The sequence below is a fragment of the Anolis sagrei genome, chromosome 5 (genome assembly GCF_037176765.1).
Source record: "Anolis sagrei isolate rAnoSag1 chromosome 5, rAnoSag1.mat, whole genome shotgun sequence".
Taxonomy (NCBI): domain Eukaryota; kingdom Metazoa; phylum Chordata; class Lepidosauria; order Squamata; family Dactyloidae; genus Anolis; species Anolis sagrei.
This window is the reverse complement of record NC_090025.1, coordinates 138,168,777-138,189,913: the sequence shown is the minus strand read 5'-3', so window position 1 is coordinate 138,189,913 and position 21,137 is coordinate 138,168,777. Positions and strand designations below refer to the sequence as shown.

Below are 21,137 nucleotides of genomic sequence, written 5' to 3'. Positions count from 1 at the left end.
CAAAGTGGCTTATGTTAAATATATGACCACACAATTTAAAATTTACCAGTGTGCAAACATTAAAACAGAATTAAACATAACAGTATTTAAAATCCACAGTTAAAATCCATTAAAAAATATTCAAAGCTAAAAACCACATAACCCCCTGGCTTGATCTTAAAAACTTTTTTTCTTTAAAAGTCTGTCTGAATAAGAAGGTTTTAGCCTGACACGGGAAGGGAAACAGGGAGAGGGCCATTCTGACTTCTCTGGGCAGGGAGTTCCAGAGTTGAAGGGCAGCCATCAAGAAGGCCCACTCTCTTGTACCCACCAACTGAGCTCATTACTGGCTTTCGCTGGGATCTGAGAAAAGCAGGCTTACTGTGAATTTCATCTTGGCTAGAGAGTCATATGCATACTCCCAAATGTCATGAGAGTCTATTAGAAATGTACAGGTAGGAATGTGTGTGGAGCTATAGGGGAAATGGAGAAAGAATTTGATCTGCCAGCAGTGTTTGTTCCACTCCTGGAAGTGCATTACTGGATACAACATGCAGCTCTACACTTACTCCAGGGTTTAGGATTTCAGCTATCCTCACCTGTAGACATTTCAAGCCTTTAAGGTCAAGAAACAATTTCTTTCAAATATAGACTCAGCAGGATTCAAAACTCCGCCCTTTCCTTTCCCTTCCCCCTCCCTCCCCTCCATTTCTCATATTTCCTTCTCTCATTCATTGTCCAGATAAAGAGTATGTACATAAATAACCATTTATAATATTAAATGTCATGTATAATATTAAATGCCAAAAGCATGGTTAAAAAGCACATGATCCATTTAATCATTTCAGATAAATGTAAATCCATAACACAGATAAATAATAACAGGAATTAATTTCATGGATAATTCATTTGATTGATTTGTGGGAAATAATCAGCAAGTAGAAACAATTTTGCTCCAAACCTGCAGTTTTTGTTAGTACTCAAGATGTTGAATAGGTCAGATATATTGTTTACATGGACCCGAAGGCTGCATATGCTTCTTATTTTGGGATACCCATGCAGTTCTTGTCTGATTTCAACAATGGACATGACATGCTGAAAACACTCGTCATCTTGCAAACAAGATATAAGGAGAACTAACACCTTATTGTATACAAAAGCACCAGCATCTTGCCCTTACTATTCAGTTGAATTTCAGTGGTATAGCACATGGGCAAAGGGAGGGTAATTTCCCCTTAAAGTAAGGTACATGAGAATTGTCTGGCTTGTTTCCAAGTTAATTAATCCTTCCTGGAGGCTCCCTGGAGTACTGATCTCCTTGTAAATAAACACACTCCCTACATAGCTTATTTGAGGGCAAATTGTATCTTGTAATTCCATTTTTAACGCTGCAGCTGCAAAAGATGTGATTACCAATGGGTACAGAGGGAACCCAATGTGCGGTTTCAATCTGCCTCCCCTTATAATTTCTAGTGGTTGCTCCTGTGATAATGAATTGTATACTTGTGCAAAGCAGTCAAGGTTAGAATGTAGGCTAGGACCAGGGACACCAGCATTCAAAATGCAAGTCAGTTATGAAACTTGGTGTGCAGGCTTGATGTCCTTACTGTCTATTCCAACCTATTTCAAATTATTATTGTGAGGATCAAAAATGTGGCAGGAGAAAGAAAACCACCATTATAATAAATAAATAATACACTGGGTGTAGTTGTTAATATAACTAATCTATTTATACATTGTGCATTTCAGAACTTAATATTCTTTTCCAGAGTATATACTCAAGGGAGCAGAAAGTTTCATGTTTCAAATTATAGCTTAAATATAACTACAGAGAGAGAGAAAAGGCAACCAATGATGTATATATCTTTGAAGACCTCTACATTGACAATAAATTTAATATGGCATTGTTCTTCTCAAGTCCAAGGTGAAGTCTTGGTTCTAAAATATTGAAAGATATTTCCCAGACTTATTTGATTTGTTATTTTTCATGTTTATGGGGCGCAGTTTTCTTTTTTTTACTTCAATTGTTTTCTTTTTTCCTTTCTGTTTTCAGATTTTAAAGCTTTCCCTGACCTCCAAAGACCAAGTGGACTTTAAGATAAGTTCCCTAAACCAGCATGCCTTTCAAAACAGGACTAGAACTAACAGAGATGCAGAACATGAGGATCCCGGAGGATGACAACGTCAGCAATGATTCCAATGATTTCACAGAGGTAGAAAATGGGCAGATGAATAGGTTAGTATTTTTCCACTGCCCCATATTTACCACATGAAAACATACTGTTTAAATGAAGCATTTTTATTTGAAACACAGCTCATGAATGATTCATTACTGAGTCATATTTTATTTGAAGAAGTAATTTGAATTTCATACCCCACTTCTGTTGGCCATTGGCATTAACAGTGAGTGAGTGTGTGAGAGAGAAGAGAACAAGAGAGAGCAAAGCGTACTCATTTATTCAGTATTTAATGCCACTATGTTTAATAGAAATGTACAAATACCATATAACCAAAAAGCCAGCATGTTAAAAGTCACTCAAAACACAGAATCAAATCTCCAGGAAATATTTGACCATGGCCGTGTCCACATGTTACACAAACTGTGATTTCATATGATGTTGTGCATCTGCTTTCTTTTTTACTAGAACCTCAAGATCCGCAAATTGAAACCAGATGTAAAAAGAGATGCTGACCTTAGAGTCTCCTAAGACCAAAATCTGTCTCATACAGTTCAGTTTTATAAATATTTCATCAGTATACCATTGAGCTGCTGAACTTGCTGACCAAAGGCCGGCAGTTCAAATGAACTTTTGCTCTTAGCCCCAGCTTCTGCCAACCTAGCAGTTTGAAGACATGCAAATATGAGTAGATCAATAGGTATCTCTTCTGCAGGAAGGTAATGGCACTCCGTGCAGTCATGCTGGCCACATGACCTTGGGTGTGTCTACGGACGTCAGCTCTTCAGCTTAGAAATGGAGATGAGCACAACTGCCCAGAGTCAGACACAACTAGACTTAATGTCAGGGGAAACCTTTACTTTTACTTTATTATGTGGGTTTTGGGAGAATGTTATTGTTCAACAATTGAGGGTCAGAATTCCTTGCTTATCTGTTGGAAAAAATCACTACAGATCTGTCAAAGAAGGCACAATTTATTTTCTGTACAGTTCTGATTTAGCATTATGAAGACAAGCCACAGTGGCCCTTAGGTTTGCATGATCTTTCTCCCAGCTCCACTCATCCACTGTCATATTGAAAGTCAGTTAGAAGTATCCACTTCTATTTTAGATTAGCCACGGTTTACTGTTTTTTTAAATCCTAAACGATGACTAGTTTTGAAAAAAACTTTCATAAACTAGAGTTTAAAGATTGATTGCCTGATCATAGCTAAGATTATAAACAGTTTGCCACAAAGAGCTACAGTTATTTTTAAAGAAGTAGAAACCTTGAAATTCCTCTTTATGTTTGTGCAGCGAGCAAGATGTTTAGTAACAAAGCTTGACATAACAGATCCGCATTATGCTGAACTGTGAGTTAGCTTTATGCAAAAATACAACTGCTGCCACAGGTTGTGGTTCTTAGGGCCGCTCAAATTTGAGTATGCTATATTTACTATAAGGATGCCTATAATGGTAAGACAGATTGCAAATGGTTCAGATGATACCTTTTTACCTTAAGTCTGGTGCATACATAGAAAATCTAGCTTTCATATTGTGAAAAGTTTTCTTCATTATGATCTCCACTTAAATAGGCAGCTTTATTTATGCACCAAACTCCCATTTTTCTGTTGCAGTGGAGCTCTCCATCAAGCAAATGCATGCAAATTGGCATGTAAAGCTGAATGTTGCAGAGAATTTTCTTTTAGATAGGTACATCAAGGTTGGCACGTCTGTTTTTGACAACACATTGTTCCATCTCCTGTTCTAAAGCAGTATTGTTTAGAGCTCATCTATAGATTCTGGAAGAGCATGTAAAGATAATCTTTCTATGACTGTGCAGTTTCAGAATGTACATGTGGGGTGCATGTTTGAATGCTGATATGGCAAAAACTCCAGCTGCAGAAAAAAGAGGGGAAGGGTTATTAGGAAAAATAGTATGGTAATTGTCTAGCCACCCCCTAGATATACTGGAATTCTAGAGAGTTCTCTCTCTCTCTCTCTCTCTCTCTCTCTCTATATATATATATATATATACACGCGCACACACACGTGCGCACACACAGAAGTTTTCAGCATGCTTGTCTTCACCTATATTCTGAAATGATACAGTGCCAAGAGGTCTGGTGCTATTTATTACATCTGAAGTAAGCAAGAAAAAAGATATATAGGTCAAATCTTTCTGTGGTTCATTTTAAATCAGGATAAAAGCTCTTTTTCTATGTATACTCACCAGTCTTCCTTCAGTCTTCAATGTTTGAATGTCCTATGAGAGCTGTAAGATTCTGGAAGCTGTATTGGGGGGAGGGGGGAGAAACTTCCCCAGGCTCTGGAAAATCTCCAATTATTTCTTAAAATTTCTCCATCCTGCTATAAATCCCAATTCCCTGCTTTTTTGTCCCAGGGGAGGATGCAGGGAATCTGTTGTTGAATACAGTTTCCTATTGGGTCCAGCCAACTTGGCCAATGGTGAGATATAATTGTAGGCAAAATATCAGGCTTGACTCGCTGACATTATAATATAGGGTTGAAATGAGTGAACAAGATATACACCAGTCTGATTTTCTTTTTGAGATACTTCCAGAGTTACCTTTTGAACTACAAAAAGATTGCAAATGTCATGATACCTTGTTTTCAACTTTTTCTACCACATGATTTTACTTATATGCAGAAGTTAGTCAGATAGACTTTGGTGCATTTCATAGAGAATGAAATAGTTTAATATAACTAGAAAGAAGACTTTCTCCCAGAGCACATAGTGCATTTCAATCTTTTTGCATGGTTTTCCCTTCTCCTGTTTTTCTCCCAAGTTGTGGCTAGACGAAGTCTCTCTGGTATTTTTGCTCATTGTATGAGTCATTTAACAAATAATAAAAATGTACCATATTTTGATTTTGAATGTGGCAAGATTCTTGGTGTGCTTTGATATTGTAAGATTTTTTTTAAAAAAACCTGTCTGCTCCCAGCTATCGTATCAGAGTTCATTCTCATTGAGTTATAAGCAAACAGTTCCCACTGAACGTGTGGGATTTCTATAGGAATAAAGTTGCATTTCAAAACAATTCGTAATTTCATGAAACTTATTTTCTCAATGTGCATATAAACAGCATTTGCCAAAACAAAATTCTGGAGGTGGAAACTAGAATTCAGTAACCTTGTTTTGTTTGATTTTTCTTTCAGTATTATATCATAAGATTGGATTTGCCTCTTTATATATTATATGAAGTTTGCCAGTTCATATTGTCCCTTTTAGGTGTAATTCAATATATTGTATTGCACTATTCCTTTTACACAGTCATAGCTTGATGAAAACAATGTAAATCAAAACTGAAATGGCATAAAATTCAGCAACAGTTACTGATCATAAAGAGTGCTAAGGGGTATTTTGCTATGTGTTGTTCTCATGTTAAATAAATCTCGTGTTGCTGTTTTTCAGCAAGTTTATTGCAGACCGTGAGAGCAGAAGAAGTCTAACCAACAGCCACTTGGAAAAGAAAAAATGTGATGAATACGTAGGTTTCTTGCCTCATCCTACAAAAAATATTTAATTTATTGTTTATGTGGAAGTTGTGACACGCCAACAAGCAGAAATAGTGTAATCCCTTTCATCTTGTGGAATGCTTTGCTCATATTTTATGTTTGTATTGCATTTACATCCCCATCTCATCTCCAAGGACTTCAAGGCAGTGTGCAAGATTCTTACTACCTACTATTTACTGTGCAATAAACATAGTGAATGCGTATTGTAGGGAAATTGATAGGGATAAATGTATTTCCTTGCCTCATAATTCTAGATGGAGGTCATCCAATGAAGCTCAAAGGTGAATATTTAATATAACTAGAAGGAAGACTTTCTCCCAGAGCACACAGTGAATCTGGGGAATTTGCTTCCACAGGATGTAATGATCACTGTCTGCCCGCACAGTGTTATAACATTGTTAGGCAAATTCATAGAGGATAAGGATAAGAGGATTGGTCAGTGGCTACTAATCTCAAATGGGTTATTGTTTCTGCTACTGCTGTCATTATCATCCCCACCTTGAGTCATGAAGAGAGCCAAGTAACAAATAAAATTTGTCATCACCATCTTTATTTATATCCCACTTTCCCCTGGAACTCAAGACAGGGTATGTATTGAAATGGTTACCATTTAATTAAAAACATAGCAAAATAACATTACAATGCCATTAAACTATTTTAAAATATACACTTAAAACAATGTAAAAACAGTACAGTTCAAAATAATATAACATGACCCTCTCTTCTCATATTTATAAGACTAGTAACTGCAGTTTCAATTTTCCATGTCTGACAAAATATATCCTTTCTCGGCATTTTCTAGGTCTTCCTGTATGAGTCTGTGATATTATTAGGCCAGATGTACATCATTTCATTTCATATCTGTGGTTGTGTGTATCCATGATAAGTTTGTGAACACATTCTCCATGAATATAGTGTACTGTACATCATACTGTTAAAAACCCTTTCCTTAAAAACTTTAGTTTTTTAAAAAGGACATCAAGAAGGGGGGGCTCCTTTAGCTTCTCTGAGAAGGGAGTTCCAAAGCCTAGGGGTAGCCACTAAGGAGATCCTAACTTATGTTCTCACTAATTGTAGCTGTGAAGCTGGTGAGACTTAAAAAGGTCCTCGCCTAGTGATCTCAGGGCCAGGTATCGAGAGAGAATCCCAGCTATGATATTTCAGTAGGTACCTGACTGACAATTTTGGGAGCAGAGCACTGAATAGGCATTTTTTCTGATACAACACATACGTCTTCCTTCATTTTTTAACCATGTGTTTGGTTTGGTGAAGAAGCTCACTGGTGATGGTCATGTAGTGAACTTCATGGCTGAAGCAAAGTCTCCCTGTTTCAGCCCATCATTTTTAACTGGCACCATTTTTATGAAATCTATCCAAGTAAATGTGTAATAATTTGCCTCTAGAGGCACACAGTGATTTGTGCTCTGTGTAAACAGATCTTATGAACATGATTTCCAGTAGTTAAGGAAGAGATTTGCATTCAGCTAGAATGCTGAGTGAGAGTCAGCTAATGCATACACTGTGAATCATCTGATGTGTACATATAACTGCTTGCAGTAATAGTTTTGCAAATACTATTTTCAAAACATTATCCAGTATTTTGAGATGCATATGTGCCAACAGATCTTTCAGTTTCCTTGTAGTTATGTTGCTCTTCCTATTGTGTGTATTTGTTCTTTTGAACTGTTGTCATTGATTTTCAGTTATTCATAAATCTTATGCAACTGAACTCCAGGATATGTGTTTATTTAGACCCCATCTACACTGTGAAGTAAAAATCAGATTATCTGCTGTGAACTGGATTGTATGAGTCTACACTATCATATAATCCAGTTCAAAGAAGATAATATGGTTTCTATTTGCAGTGTAGACGGGGACTTAGTTTTTAAGAGAAACTTTGAACAGATGATAAGATAGCTGTCTCAAGATGTTAATTCAACTGAAAAGACAATCAGATCTATTCAAGATAATGATAAAGAGATATCCCAGTTTCCAACAGACCTGACAACCTCTGAGGATGCCTGCCATAGATGCAGGCAAAACGTCAGGAGAGAATACTTCTAGAACATGGCCATACAGCCCAAAAAACCTACAACAACCCGATTAAGAGTTAAGCAGCTCTGGAAAAGTTGTATATAAATATATGTTATCGTGGTTTGAGAACTGGACTGTGCCTTTGGAGACCAGGGTTCAAATCCCTGCTCAGCCATGGAAATCCACTGGCTGACCAGGATGAATCATGTTCTCTCAGCCTCAGAAGAAAGCAAAGACCCTCAGAAGAAAGCCCTTCCAAGAAAACTCAGCAACAGGTTTTCCTTTGTATCACCTTAAACCAAAAATGACTCAAAGGCACACAACAACAACATCATCATTTACAGTTTGAAACTGTAGCACCAGTTAAAACTGGAGCAATAAATAACTGAAATTGACTATTTTAACTTTTTAAAAATTATTTTTTTTAAAAAAATGCACTTTAATTTAAAATCTTTATTTTTATTAAATCTTTACAGATCCCAGGAACAACATCATTGGGGATGTCTGTCTTTAATCTCAGCAATGCCATCATGGGCAGTGGTATATTAGGTCTTGCCTTTGCGCTGGCTAATACAGGAATCTTGCTCTTTTTGTAAGTAATCTACATCCAAAATGACCTTGACTCACTTTTACTTTGCCATTGAAATGACAAATGTGAAATGGATGTGAATGTTCATGTTTCATTTAAATGCTGTTTTAATATATAAATACCATGCCTCATTTCTAACAAACTTCCATAAAATTTACTACTACTCCTAGTTTAATTTCTGTAGGCTTTACTTCCTACAGAAGCCAGAGTTTTGTAACGCACCAGTCAGAGTTACATTCTTCTTTTCTTTTTCTGGGTATATCCTCAGATTCACCTTCATTTTAGAAGTTTCATCTTTCTTTTTCAATGTATTAAGAGTTCCAATTGTTATCATAAAGAAACAAAAATAGAGTCTGGCAGAGAAGACTGCTAAACAATAAACAATTGAAGATATGTGTCTTTATCTTTCAAGAAACAAATATAGTTTGAAAAACATTGTCCTCATATGCCTGGTCACCTATCACTCATTCCTAAAAAATGATAATATATTAGATCACAACACTAAATATGAGGGGCTTCGGGAGAGAAGTCAATGAAAAAAAGGTTGTGATTCAGAGTCACTGGTTGGTTCTGATATGCTGTAAGACAAATAATGAAATTTACTTTTGTTGTTTGTACTGAAAGCAAGATATTATTCCTGTGAACAGTAGAAGTTTCAGTTCTTAGCGTATCTTCTTGGATTTGGTGTGTTGTGACTAATCTGCAGGTGTCATTTGCAAAAGATTCTGCAAACAGTGAAGTTTTTCCTTGAAAAGATGTCAGCTTCCCACATCTTGGTGAAAGATATGCACTGTGCTTTTCTCTTAAGTTTTACAAACAGAAAAGTTGTTTCCAAAGTTGTCATTATTTTATCCCCATTAACTAATGTTGTCACCAGTTGCCAGCAATAATGTTACCATAGAGTGGCAATGGGCAACTACAAAAAGAGACCAAAACCAAAATCATTGAACTATTGAAATGGTAAATTGCTGCTAGTGGTGACCCACAAGACTGAAAAGGGTCATCCAAGTGTTCTGGCAGGTTGATAGCTAAAAAATAGCCAGGAGATACATGTGGTCCTAGCACCATGCTCTGCCCATCCTGCCATCAGTGGGTCTCAGTTCCCAATTGAGGATCCCGATTTAAGCCAGACTGGATGCATCTACACTGCAGAATTAGTGCAATTTGACAACTACTTTAATTCCTATGGCTCAATGCTATGAAATCATGGGAGTTCTAGTTTGGTGACACTCAAAGCACTGTTTGGCAGATAAAGCTGAAGATCTTGTAAAACTATAGCCCTCGTGATTCCATAGCACTGAGCCATGGCAGTTAAAGTGTTGTCAAACTGCATTCATCCTTCAGTGTAGATGCAGCTTGTATTTCTTCTCCATCAATTGTCCTATCTTAGCAACAACTGTGTCAGCAAATACCCTAGAGCAGTGGTTCCCAGCCTTTGGTCCTCCAGATGTTTTGGACTACAACTCCCAAAAATCTCAACTGGCTTACCAGCTGTTAGGAATTGTGGGATCTGAAGTCCAAAACACCCGGGGGGCCAGTGGTTGGGAACCACTGCCCTAGAGGCACCAGATCCCATCTGATATGAGAAGTTAAACCAGATCAGCCCTGGATTAACTTAGGTGGGAGACCAACAAACCTGGTCATTATATGGTGGTAGACCAGCAAAGAATACCAGGTTCTGTAGGCTGTATCCAAGAGGAAGCAACAGGCAAAACCACTTCTGAGTATTCCTTGTCTATGAAGTTCTTGGTGTTGCCATAAGTCGACAGGCAAGTTGAAGGCACACATATACACCAGCAAGATCAACTAAAGAATCACATTTGAGAGGTTTTAATTGCTCAGAGAACATTTAAAACTAAGTTCTTTATGGTGTTTAAAAACAAGGTTATTTCAGTCTCCCCATGGTGTCAAGGAAAAGAAAAGAACATAGCAGTGACTTCACAGTCTTAAAAAACCTTCTGAAAGGCACCGTTCTTTTAATTCCCAAGGAAAAAAAAAGAGCTGTCATACACTAGACAGGTTTATAGATTTAATATGGACTGATGCCAAGCTCGTGAAATATATAAAAATAGTTTGAAGTCCAGACAGACTATTTCATATTTTAATGAGTGATTTAAAAGAAAGTTTTGAAGAACATGCACCAAAACTCCAACCTTAAGCACATTCTCTTTGGAATATGTCCCCTTAAACTCAGGAAGTATGTGTGGGTATGCATTGCATGGGCCCACGGAAAATAGAGAAGTTGTCCTATGTACGCCATATTGAACTGTGCTGTTGCATATTTCTGATTCATTTCAGAAGCATTTGTGCAGGAAGATTATGACATTTGATATTACATCTCTTGTATAAAAGTTAAATAACCAAGCTAGACTTGAGCAATTTAAGATTCTCCTGAAACCCTGCCATGCAGATTTGTTGTTGGAAGTTGATAAGTATCTAACAGCAGCTCTGTGTGTTATGAATGAACAATAAATTGCTTCGTCATCAAGGATAAATCTTAAAGACTTTGTGTATTTTAGGAATTTTTTTGTACAATGTAACTAAAACTCTTTGTTTCTGAGGCAAGGTGTGGTTATACTGTTTCCGTATAATGAAATGTATCAAAAGCAGTAGCTTATGTTTTCACAGCTACAGCTGCTGAAATGAAACTTCCCCTCAAAGCTGAACGAAAACACAAAACCACAGCTGTGTTCCTTAATTTGAGTTTGGAACTTCTTCAAAGCCCTCGTTTAAAACCTGTTGCCTTCCATGTGTTGGACTACAGTTCTCAGCATCCTCAGCCATCTATATAAATAAAAATGTAATGTTCTTTTGTGTGATTAACATAACTCAAAAACCACTGGACAAATTGATACCAAATTTGGACACAATATACATATCAGACCAATGAATGACCATCACTCATAGGAACACTGAAAAACACAGCAGAAGAGACTTTAAAAGCCAAAAAACAAAACCTGCATTGCAACACATGCACAAAACCACATATATACACATACATACATATACACAAATATTTACACACATATACACACACAAAACACATATACACAGACTGAGCCACAGCATCGCATGGCAGGGGACGGCTAGTTGGAAATATAGTCCAACACACCTGAAGGATTCAAGGTTGCAACTAAAGAACTTTCTATGAAGTTAGAATGAAGGGAAAAATATATTGGGTTGAAATAGGGTTACCACCTCTGGTTTTCAAAAGTTGCATATGGATTCTCCATCTGTCCATTTTGTTGTGATTTGCTATTTGGAATAATAATAATATACCATTTTTTTTTCTAAAAGATACTCCAAGCGACAATATACAATTTAAAACCTAAAGACTATAAACACCTCTGTCTTGTCTGGGTTATATTTCAATTTGTTTGCCCTCATACAGTCCATTACGGACACTGATTTAAGACCTGTGAGATGGAATGAACCATGTCTCAAATATGTGAAATACCTGTAAATAAAATCCAGAGCCTCGCTTTCTGAACTTCCTCCCTCGTCATATGCCTGCCATCCTATCCCTATCATGGTGCCATAAAACTGGGTTGTGGGAGGAATGGAAGATAAGAAAAGTGTGGTGAATAATCAAGTATATGAGCTAAAGTGTGAGGACTTCTTACATCATCTCGTTCACTTATTCAATGTTTTCTCATCCTTGCATCCTCTGAGTCATTTCTGTCTGAAATTACTTGGACGCAGGGAAAGATGTGGGGAGAGCTAGACTTAGAAAACCAGGGAACAGGTCTTCTTTGTCTCAGGCTCTCTGGCTCTTTATTCCTCAAGCAGAACGGAGTTAGTAGGAGGGAAAGAGGGTTGGGACTTCATGGGCTCATCAGTGCCTCCCAAATCAACCTACATAATCCATGAAAAATGCCTCAAGCAAGGAGCAGCTGAACTGCAGGAAATAATATGCCTGTGGAACAAATAGCTCCAGGTGACTCACACAAGTGACCAACACCATATGCTACAGGGAGTGAATATGCATAAGAGCTGGCAAAAGCCAGCCCTGGGAGAAATGTTCACACCAGGAAAACAATCAGATGCAGAGCATAAGGGCTTTTGTACCCAAGCTAAAACAAAAAAAATTAAAGTCTTTAACCTTTTCTGTTTACAGGAAATGTGGGCCCTTTCACACAGCCATATAATCCAGAATATCAAGGTAGAAATCCAAATTTTCTGCTTTGAACTGGATTATCTGAGTCCATACTGCCTTATAACCCAGGTCAAAGCAGATAATGTGGGTTTTATACAGTTATGTGGAAGGGGCCTGAGAGAAGAGAATGGGAAATACATCCTTTACCAGATATTGCCATCTAACCTACTACAAACACCTTGGCTCATAATTTAGTAGCAGCTTGATTTGCTGATAACATACCTAACAAGGAAATAAAATTATTGCAGCTTACTTGTCTATGCCAGTGGTTCTCAACCTTCCTAATGCTGCAACCCCTTAATATAGTTCCTCATGTTGTGGTGACCCCAACCACAAAATTATTTTAGTTGCTACTTTATAACTGTAATGTTGCTACTGTTATGAATCGTAATGAAAATATCTGATATGCAGCATGTATTTTCATTCACTGGACTGAATATGGCACAAATACCCCATCTGCCCAAATGTGAATACTGGTGGGGTTGGGGGGATTCATTTTGTCATTTGGGAGTTATAGTTGCTGTCATTTATAGTTCACCTATAATCAAAGAGCATTCTGAACTCCACCAACGATTGAATTGATCCAAACTTGGCACACAGCACTCCCATGACCACCAGAAAATACTGGAAGGGCAATGACCTTGAGTTTTGGAGTTGTAGTTCGCCTATATCCAGAGAGCACTGTGCACTCAAACAGTGATGGATCTGGACCAAACTTATTTTATTTATTAATCAATTTTATATACCTCCACTCCCCAAAGGCTCAGATACATTACATATAAAATCAAGAAGAACTTAGCACGAATACTCAATATGTCCAAATGTGAACACTAGTGGAGTTTGGAGAAAACAGACTTTGACATTTGGGAGTTTTAGTTGCTGAGATTTATAGTTCACCTACAATCAAAGAGCATTCTGAACCCCACCAATGATAGAATTGAGCCAAACTTCCCACACAGAACCCCCTTGACCAACAAAAAATACTGTGTTTTCTGTTGGTCTTTGGCGACCCCTCTGACACTCCCTCCGCCCCCCCCCCCCCGAAGTCCCAACCCCCAGGTTAAGAAACATTGCTCTGTGCTTTAAGAGTCTGTTGAAATCATAGCTGCAGTAGCTAATTAGGTGTGTATGTTTCATTTATGTGCTGCCTTTCTCCTGGAGTGAGACCTAAGGTGTACCACAAAAGAAATAAGTTATAACCTGACCTTAGGATATTTAAAAACAATTAAAAACATCACATTTGAAATAGTATAAAACAATGTTTAAATTATAGAAAAGTTTAAACATGCATAAAGATCACACCCCAATAAGAAACTTTCTACATATTAAAAACTTCCTTAAACAGCAACAAAAAATCCTGATAGGAAAAGGAGAACAGGAAAAAGGACCAGCATATCTTGCATTGGAGAGAATTAGGAGCAGCTGTTGAGAAGGTTTTATCCTATGTCCTCATCTAGAAATCCCATGATAGTGGAGGGTCTGAAAGAAAGCTCTCCCCAGTATATATTTAATTGACTGCATAATCTAGTATGCGCTCTAGCAAAAGCAACTTTTAAAGAATATTGGAAAATTAAAATAATATGAAAGGTTCATAAAATGGCTTTAAGACTGAAATACTACATTTTCTTGTCCTTCTTAAATTGTCTTAGCCTTTTATGAATGCAACCTGAAAATATTTGCCCACCTACTATGCATGTTCTGTTCTATTTTCATTACTATGTGTGGTGCCACCATATTCTTCCACACTTCACAGTGTCGAAGTAATATTTTTGTGCTTCTGTCTGCAATTTGTTTGCTTTGTAAACATTTATCAACCTTCAGAAATAGGTGAAGAGCTGTTTCCTATTTTCAGCACACCAATGCTGACAGTGTTGGATGATCAAGGTGCTGTGTCTGAGGAGTTTTGTGCATTACCAACAAATTTAGTGTGTCATCATTTACACACTATTTTCTTCCTTCTGTGGAGCAATGAAGAATAATACCCCTGTAAATGTTTTTATATATAGTTGCTTCAGTTTGCATGGTTTTTTTAAAAAAATGCTGGATTTTGACAAGAATGTTTTAGCTTGGCTTAATATATGAAAAATGAGATCTATTGGGATGCTGCAGCATTTTCTCAGCTTCCCTTGTATATGTTTTACATTTGCAAAAAGCTGATGCTATTTTCATACCACTTTTTGGGGCCACAGTGGCAGTGGTCAATCTGTTTCAGACTTAGCCGCAATTCTCACAAAGAGGCTTTTCATGTAACTTTACTGGAAGCTATGGGGAAAAAATAAGTATACATATAGCAACCTGTGTGGGCTTCTAAAAGCAGAAAAAGATGGCAGATTAAAAGACAACTGTTCCTTTTTACTCCTGCAAGGCCACCAGGAGTTTTACGCTAGGATCTTTGCTACTGTTTTTGCAGAAAGCATTGTTTAAAACAGTTGAATAAGCATTAGTGACCAAGCAGTAATTATTGGCTGTTTCTTCCTTCCCAGAGTCATTGGTGACTAGAGCAGCAACAGGCTTAGCAGAGATTCTTACTGTGTTAGAAAACTGTATGTCTGTACATAGTGTAGCACAGTTATTTGGGAACTCACTCCCACGTTGTGTTAAACTAAAGATATAGGACCTCTTTTGGTCTGAAGTCTGGTTTCAGTGATTTTGTGGGAGGGCAATTCAGGAGGTGTGTGAAGTCTAAAGCCAGTATGTTTTAGCTTAAAGCTCTTGGTGCCAGTTATTAAGTCCTAGTAAATATATATTTATAAGGGGCTGTGGTGATGCAGTGGGTTAAACCCCTAAGCTGCAGAACTTGCTGACTGGAGGGTCAGCAGTTTGAATCTGCGGGATGAGGTGAGCTCCCATTGTTAGCCCAGCTTCTGCCAATATAGCAGTTCAGAAACATGCAAATATGAGTAGATCAGTAGGTACTGCCTCGACGGAAAGGTAATAGTGCTCCATGCAGTCATGCCAGCCGCATGACCTAGGAGGTGTCTGTGGACAATGCCAGCATAGAACAAAGGTCCTCAAACTATGGCCTGAGGGCTGGATACAGCCCTCCAAGGTCATTTACCCAGCCCTCACTCAGCGTCAACCTAAGTCTGAAATGACTTGAAAGCACACAACAACAACAACAATCCTATCTCATCAGCCAAAAGCTGCCCACACTTTCCATTGAAATACTAATAAGTTTATATTTGTTAAGATTGTTCTTCATTTTAATTATTTTACTGTTTTTGCACAACAAATAAGATATGTGCAGTGTGCATAGGAATTCATTCATATTTTTTTCAAATTATAATCTGGCCCTCGAACAGTTTGAGGGACTGTGACCTGGCCCTCTGTTTAAAAAATTTGAGGACCCCTGGCTTAGACATTGAGATGAGCACACACCCCTCCCCCAGAGTTGGACTCAACTAGCCTTAATGTCAGGGGAAACCTTAAGCTTTAATTATATTTTGACCATTTAGAAGGGGGCCTACAAAAGTTGGGAAACTATCAAAGGGTGGTATTATTACTATCTGACTCACTGAGGAAACTAGTACAGCTGAAATCGGCCTCATAACCTTAGATACCCTATCCCTATGTTCAGAAATGCTTCCTTGTACATTATGCACACAAGCTTTAGGATTCTCACTTTTTCATCTTCCTTTTATTCTTCTGGGACAACCTCAATAAAATCAAAGCCCTTTGCTGCCATTTTCAACTAACCATTGTAACTTCTTACATCTAGACCTCACAAACGTCGCTGTAAGGACTGTTAAGAGAAGCAAGACAATTCCAAACTGTGGTTTAGATTTCTGCCTTGTTTTTTTTAACAAGGTAGATTTTAAGCTGCAATTCTTAACATTTGTAACTAAATAGTGCCCCCTGACATGACCACACACACATACACAACATCGAATTTACCTGGCAGCTGTTGAAGCAGGTGAAAGACATCCATTCAGCTGGCCATTGAGATACAAGGAGGTTGCAGTGAGAAATTGTAACAGGTCCATTTCTGATTGCTATAGCATCACTGATTGATGTGAGTGTGATAGAAGCATTATCTTATCCAATTTCCGGGTGAACAAATCTCCTTTACCAGATTTGCCTAGTAAAGTTGGTTTGGGTATTCATAAACATGGCAATAGTGCCACAGTCATGACTGTGTAGCGCTCATAAACACGGATCCATAACTCAAGATTGTGCCTCTTTAACTGCAATAATGAATTTCATAGTATGTTTGTTGAGAGCAAACTCAAAAAGTTCCAATCTCCTTCCAGCCATGCAGGAAGAAGCAATTGAAATATACAGTCTTGAAGCTCAGCCAATCTTGTTTAAGTAATGAAGTTATAGTTGCTAATGTAATACTAAAACAGCCATTAGCAACCTGGTACTGGAATCTATTTTTAAAAATAGGAGAGAATGTTTCCTTTCTTAGAGAAGTCCCATAGGAAATGGTGCTTTTCCAGAGGGCTCTGACAGCATTTGACAGATGCATTCATTTCCTTGTTAAACAAAATGTTTTAAAGAAAATGGATTGTAGGCAGATCATTACAAGAGTATGCAACTTCTGGCTTTGACAGGACAAAATGTGCCATATGCAAACTGTTTGGGCAAGATGAAACCATCTTTCCTATTGCACCAAGATATGCCTTAAACCCCAAATGTGTAATAATTAATTGGCAGAGGGTGGAATTGAGAATCTTTTAATTTTTCAGCAGTGTTTTTCTTTCATAAAAAGTAAACATTAAGTGTCCCCAGGGTAGATTAAAAAAACAGGGAGAATCCTGCCATTAGGGCAGCGATTCTCAACCTGTGGGTCCCCAGATGTTTTGGCTTTCAACTCCCAGAAATCCCAAGAGCTGGTAAAGTGGCTGAGATTTCTGGGAGTTGTAGACCAAAACACCTGGAGAACCACAGGTTGAGAACCACTGCCTTAGGGAGAGTAGGGCACTAACATCAGATGGCAGATTTAAAGGGGAAGGAGAAAAACAGTAAGGAGAGTACTGTATATGCTGCACCCTGCCCTGTACTTTTGAACTATCCTCCTGTATTGTTTTCTGGATGGATTTCTATTGTATGTAATAAGAATAAGAATAACAGCTTTATTTATATCCCGCCTCCTCTCCCTCCCTCCATGTAATCCTCCTGACTTTTGCAGATTGTGTAATATATAGATAGGATCCCCTGGTGGTGCAATGGGTTAAACCCTTGTGCTGGCAGGACTGCTGACTGAAAGGTTGGCGGGTCGAATCCGGGGAGCGGGGTGAGCTCCCGTCCGTCAGCTCCAGCTTCCCACGTGGGGACATGAGATAAGCCTCCCACAGTAAAAACATTCAGTCATCCCCTGGGTGACGTCCTTGCAGGTGGCCAATTCTCTCATATCAGAAGCGACTTGCAGTTTTCTCAAGTTGTTCTTGACACACACAAAAATGTACAGATTTGATTAAAATGTTCACTCTCAGAATCTCTACCTTCTCAAGTTTGACTCTATGGTCTACTTCCTCCAATTAAACTGGAAAACCTAGAGATTATAGCAATAATGCCTCTCTAGGAATCTCCAGATTCTCAAGTGCAATTTTAATGTCATTTCCCAGTGAAAGTCAACCATAAAGTCATGCTGGAAGACCGAGAAATTTGTAGAGAGATGTTTCTCGGGTTAAATGAAGTGCAGCTTCTTTATCCATTGCATTTTTGTGTTCCTAACCCCATTGAATGTGAAGGGCTGACTGTATGCAGTTATTATGTACTGTTGTTTAAGTTGAGGGGCAATAATTATCTCTGCAATTCTAGTATTATCTTCATTTTAGTGTGGAAGATGTTGTCTGAACATTAGTGTTGATGAAAGATTCAACTGTGTATTCCATAAGATTTTTTATACAGAATGAATGAGGCATCACATTTCATTCTGTGTAATGCCTTGCCCTAGTCTTGTTCAGGAACTCTACTGTTAGCTGGAATACTTTTAAATAAAAATCAGATGTCCTAATTTCCAAGTCCTTTTAAGAGATATAGATCAGTAACGGATCCACAATAATTTCATCACAACTAGTTCCTCTCGGCTAGATCAAAGGCCTGTCACTAAGTCAACAGAAGCTACATAAAGCTCGCTGACTCATATTTCCTGTGCACTTTGCTATTAAATGATGCGAAGTGAAATATTGGTCAGTGATACTCTTCCCTGTTCTAAGGGATACAATTTGTTCTTTCGTGATAGGATTATATGGAAGAGATTAAATTCCGGCGTATCTTTTGGTTAACATGTTGAGAAGACTGTGATTGATATTTTGTGAACTGACTTTGCTATCTTTTTAGATATTACAAGATTTGATTTATGCTATTCCCTGAATATACATTGCTAATTATATTAAAAGATCATTGGGAACCTATTTCTTTTAAAGCAAAATATTAAAAGTTTAGATAGTACCATATCCTACTCTGTAGCTGGATGGTGGGCATCCTGTAATTGATATCCAATTCTGAGAGTTAAAACTGGAAGCTTTCTAATTCAGGAAGTCTCATAATGAAATTGCCCAGTGAAAGTATTAAAAGCTCTCATCAAAACAAGAAGAGCTAAGCATTAAGAGTGTGCATTTGACAGCATTTCCAAACACATTTCTGAATTAGGCACACATTGTTTTGCTACTGAGGTCAGATAAAAATATGGATATGTATTATTATATTGCTCCTTCTACAGTGGCTTCTGGCATACTGTTATCCACCCAATTCTACAAAGTATTCCTGCAAAAACTGATGAGTTTTACATACACTATTTGCTGGCAGATCAGACTCCAATGGTAAAAGTTAATGTGGTTGGGTTTTGTGCTGCAGCTCATTTTGTCGACTAAAAATTACAAAATAAACTTAGAGAAATTTTTACCTGTATTTAATGGTATTTGTTTTTGTATGATCGTGGTAATGATAGCTCGATGATTCTACTTGTTTGTCTTATCTGTTGATTGCAATAAATCTCATTCATTCATATATAAAACACCATATTTGATTTGGTCATTCCAGAGACTGGGATTAATCTATCAATTAACTCATGTGTGTATAGAAGATCAGAAAGTCCCAAATATTGTTCCTGATCTTTCTGAATTTATTTTGGAGATCCATACACATTGTTATACCAGAATATTTTCTACCAGCCCTTTATGCAACTCCCTACAGGAAAGCTTGAACATTGGCTACTATTTCTCAGCCAAATACAATGTCTTGAGCCTTTGAAGAAAACTCTTTCAGCAGGACAAGAGAGTTGGGAAGTTTTTTTTGTTGAGTCTTGAGAACACTGCAGTTCTTTATATGACCTCCTATATCTGCACGACCAGTATCCATGGTTTTATTTATACACATCCAATAAAGTATATCCTTTCTAGACATATTCTAGGTCCTTCAGCAATACTTTATTATCCTTGAATCAGAAGTCCTTCATTTCAATAGGTTCACTATTACTCATGTTTTTGTCCATCCGCAGAAAGTTCAGGAACATATACCCTGTGGATATGGGGGTTGTACTGTTTTATAAAGCTCTTTTGCATTATCTATACAAGTGTTTATAAACTGGCTCTTCAAGACTGCATTGTTTTCTGCATAACTACAAAGAGAATTCATTTACTGCAGTTAGATATTTTATTTATTTATTTATTTAAAACTTTTATATCCCAATCTTCTCTACCTCCATAGAGGGACTCAGACCGGCTGACAGCAAGGATTCAATGCTAACACTAAAAATCTAAAACATCATACATCAACATTAAATTAACAAATACATATAGGATAAATTACCTAAAAGCCATTCACCAAGATAAAATCATGTCCAACTCAGCCCGTATATTCAGTCCATATATTGTGGTCAGTAACTTTGGTCAATTGCCGGTCTCAGACATCATTCCGCAAAAGCTTCGTCCCACAGCCAGGTTTTCACTAGCTTCTTAAAGGTCGGGGGGGGGGGGGAGATCTAATTTCATTTGGGAGGGAATAAAAAAGAAATAAATAAAGTTGCTGCCAAGTTCTACAGTCAACATTGTTTGAATTGCCTATTAAGAATTGCTATATGTAAATCACTGCACTCGTAAATTAAAAGGCCGAGGAAGAGGGTTTTTTTTCCGCCTTTCCAAGTAAAACTCTAGGACCAATAGTCTGTTTCATCTAGAGGATTTAGTATGGTGTATATGTGGGTTTTGTTTCAACCCTTGATGAAAATAAGAGGGCAGTTATTTTTATATGCACATCTGTAACCGCTTTGAGTCTCCCCAGGGGTGAGAAAGGCGGTATATAAATACTGTAAATAAATAAAGTAAATACTTTCAAAGGTTTGTTGTGCTTGATTTCTCACTAGTTTATTAAGATTGCAAAAAGCCGAGAGGTTTAATGCTGCCAAATGAAGCCACTTGTGGTTTTAAAGCAAACTAATATTTCTGTCTATGTGTTGGATTTGTTTATAATAATGATTAACATTCTATGTTTTTTTATTTCCCTTTCATAGAATGCTTCTGATTTCAGTGACACTGCTTTCTATTTATTCAATAAATCTCCTGTTAATTTGTGCCAAGGAAACAGGTAATTCCTAGTAACATTGAATTAAATCTACAGCAACAAAGAGAATAAAGTTGAAGAATATGGAAAATAAAACCTTCTGAATAGCACACCTTCCATAATTTTATAATATGGAGAGGAAGGGAGAAAAATTGTAGTGCCCCTGAATACAATAGATA

General features: G+C 37.5%; 1 protein-coding gene across 1 annotated transcript in view; it reads left to right on the top strand.

Annotated features, from left to right (window-relative positions):
- The window catches only part of SLC38A1 (solute carrier family 38 member 1), a 70,804-nt gene that overhangs the window by 17,577 nt on the left and 32,090 nt on the right, over positions 1-21,137 (top strand). The window contains exons 2-5 of the mRNA XM_060777565.2: positions 2,033-2,215; positions 5,571-5,646; positions 8,185-8,300; positions 20,909-20,982. Of these exons, the coding sequence (XP_060633548.2) occupies positions 2,097-2,215; positions 5,571-5,646; positions 8,185-8,300; positions 20,909-20,982 (385 nt within the window). The 5' untranslated portion in view covers positions 2,033-2,096. The remainder of the gene's footprint in view (positions 1-2,032; positions 2,216-5,570; positions 5,647-8,184; positions 8,301-20,908; positions 20,983-21,137) is intronic.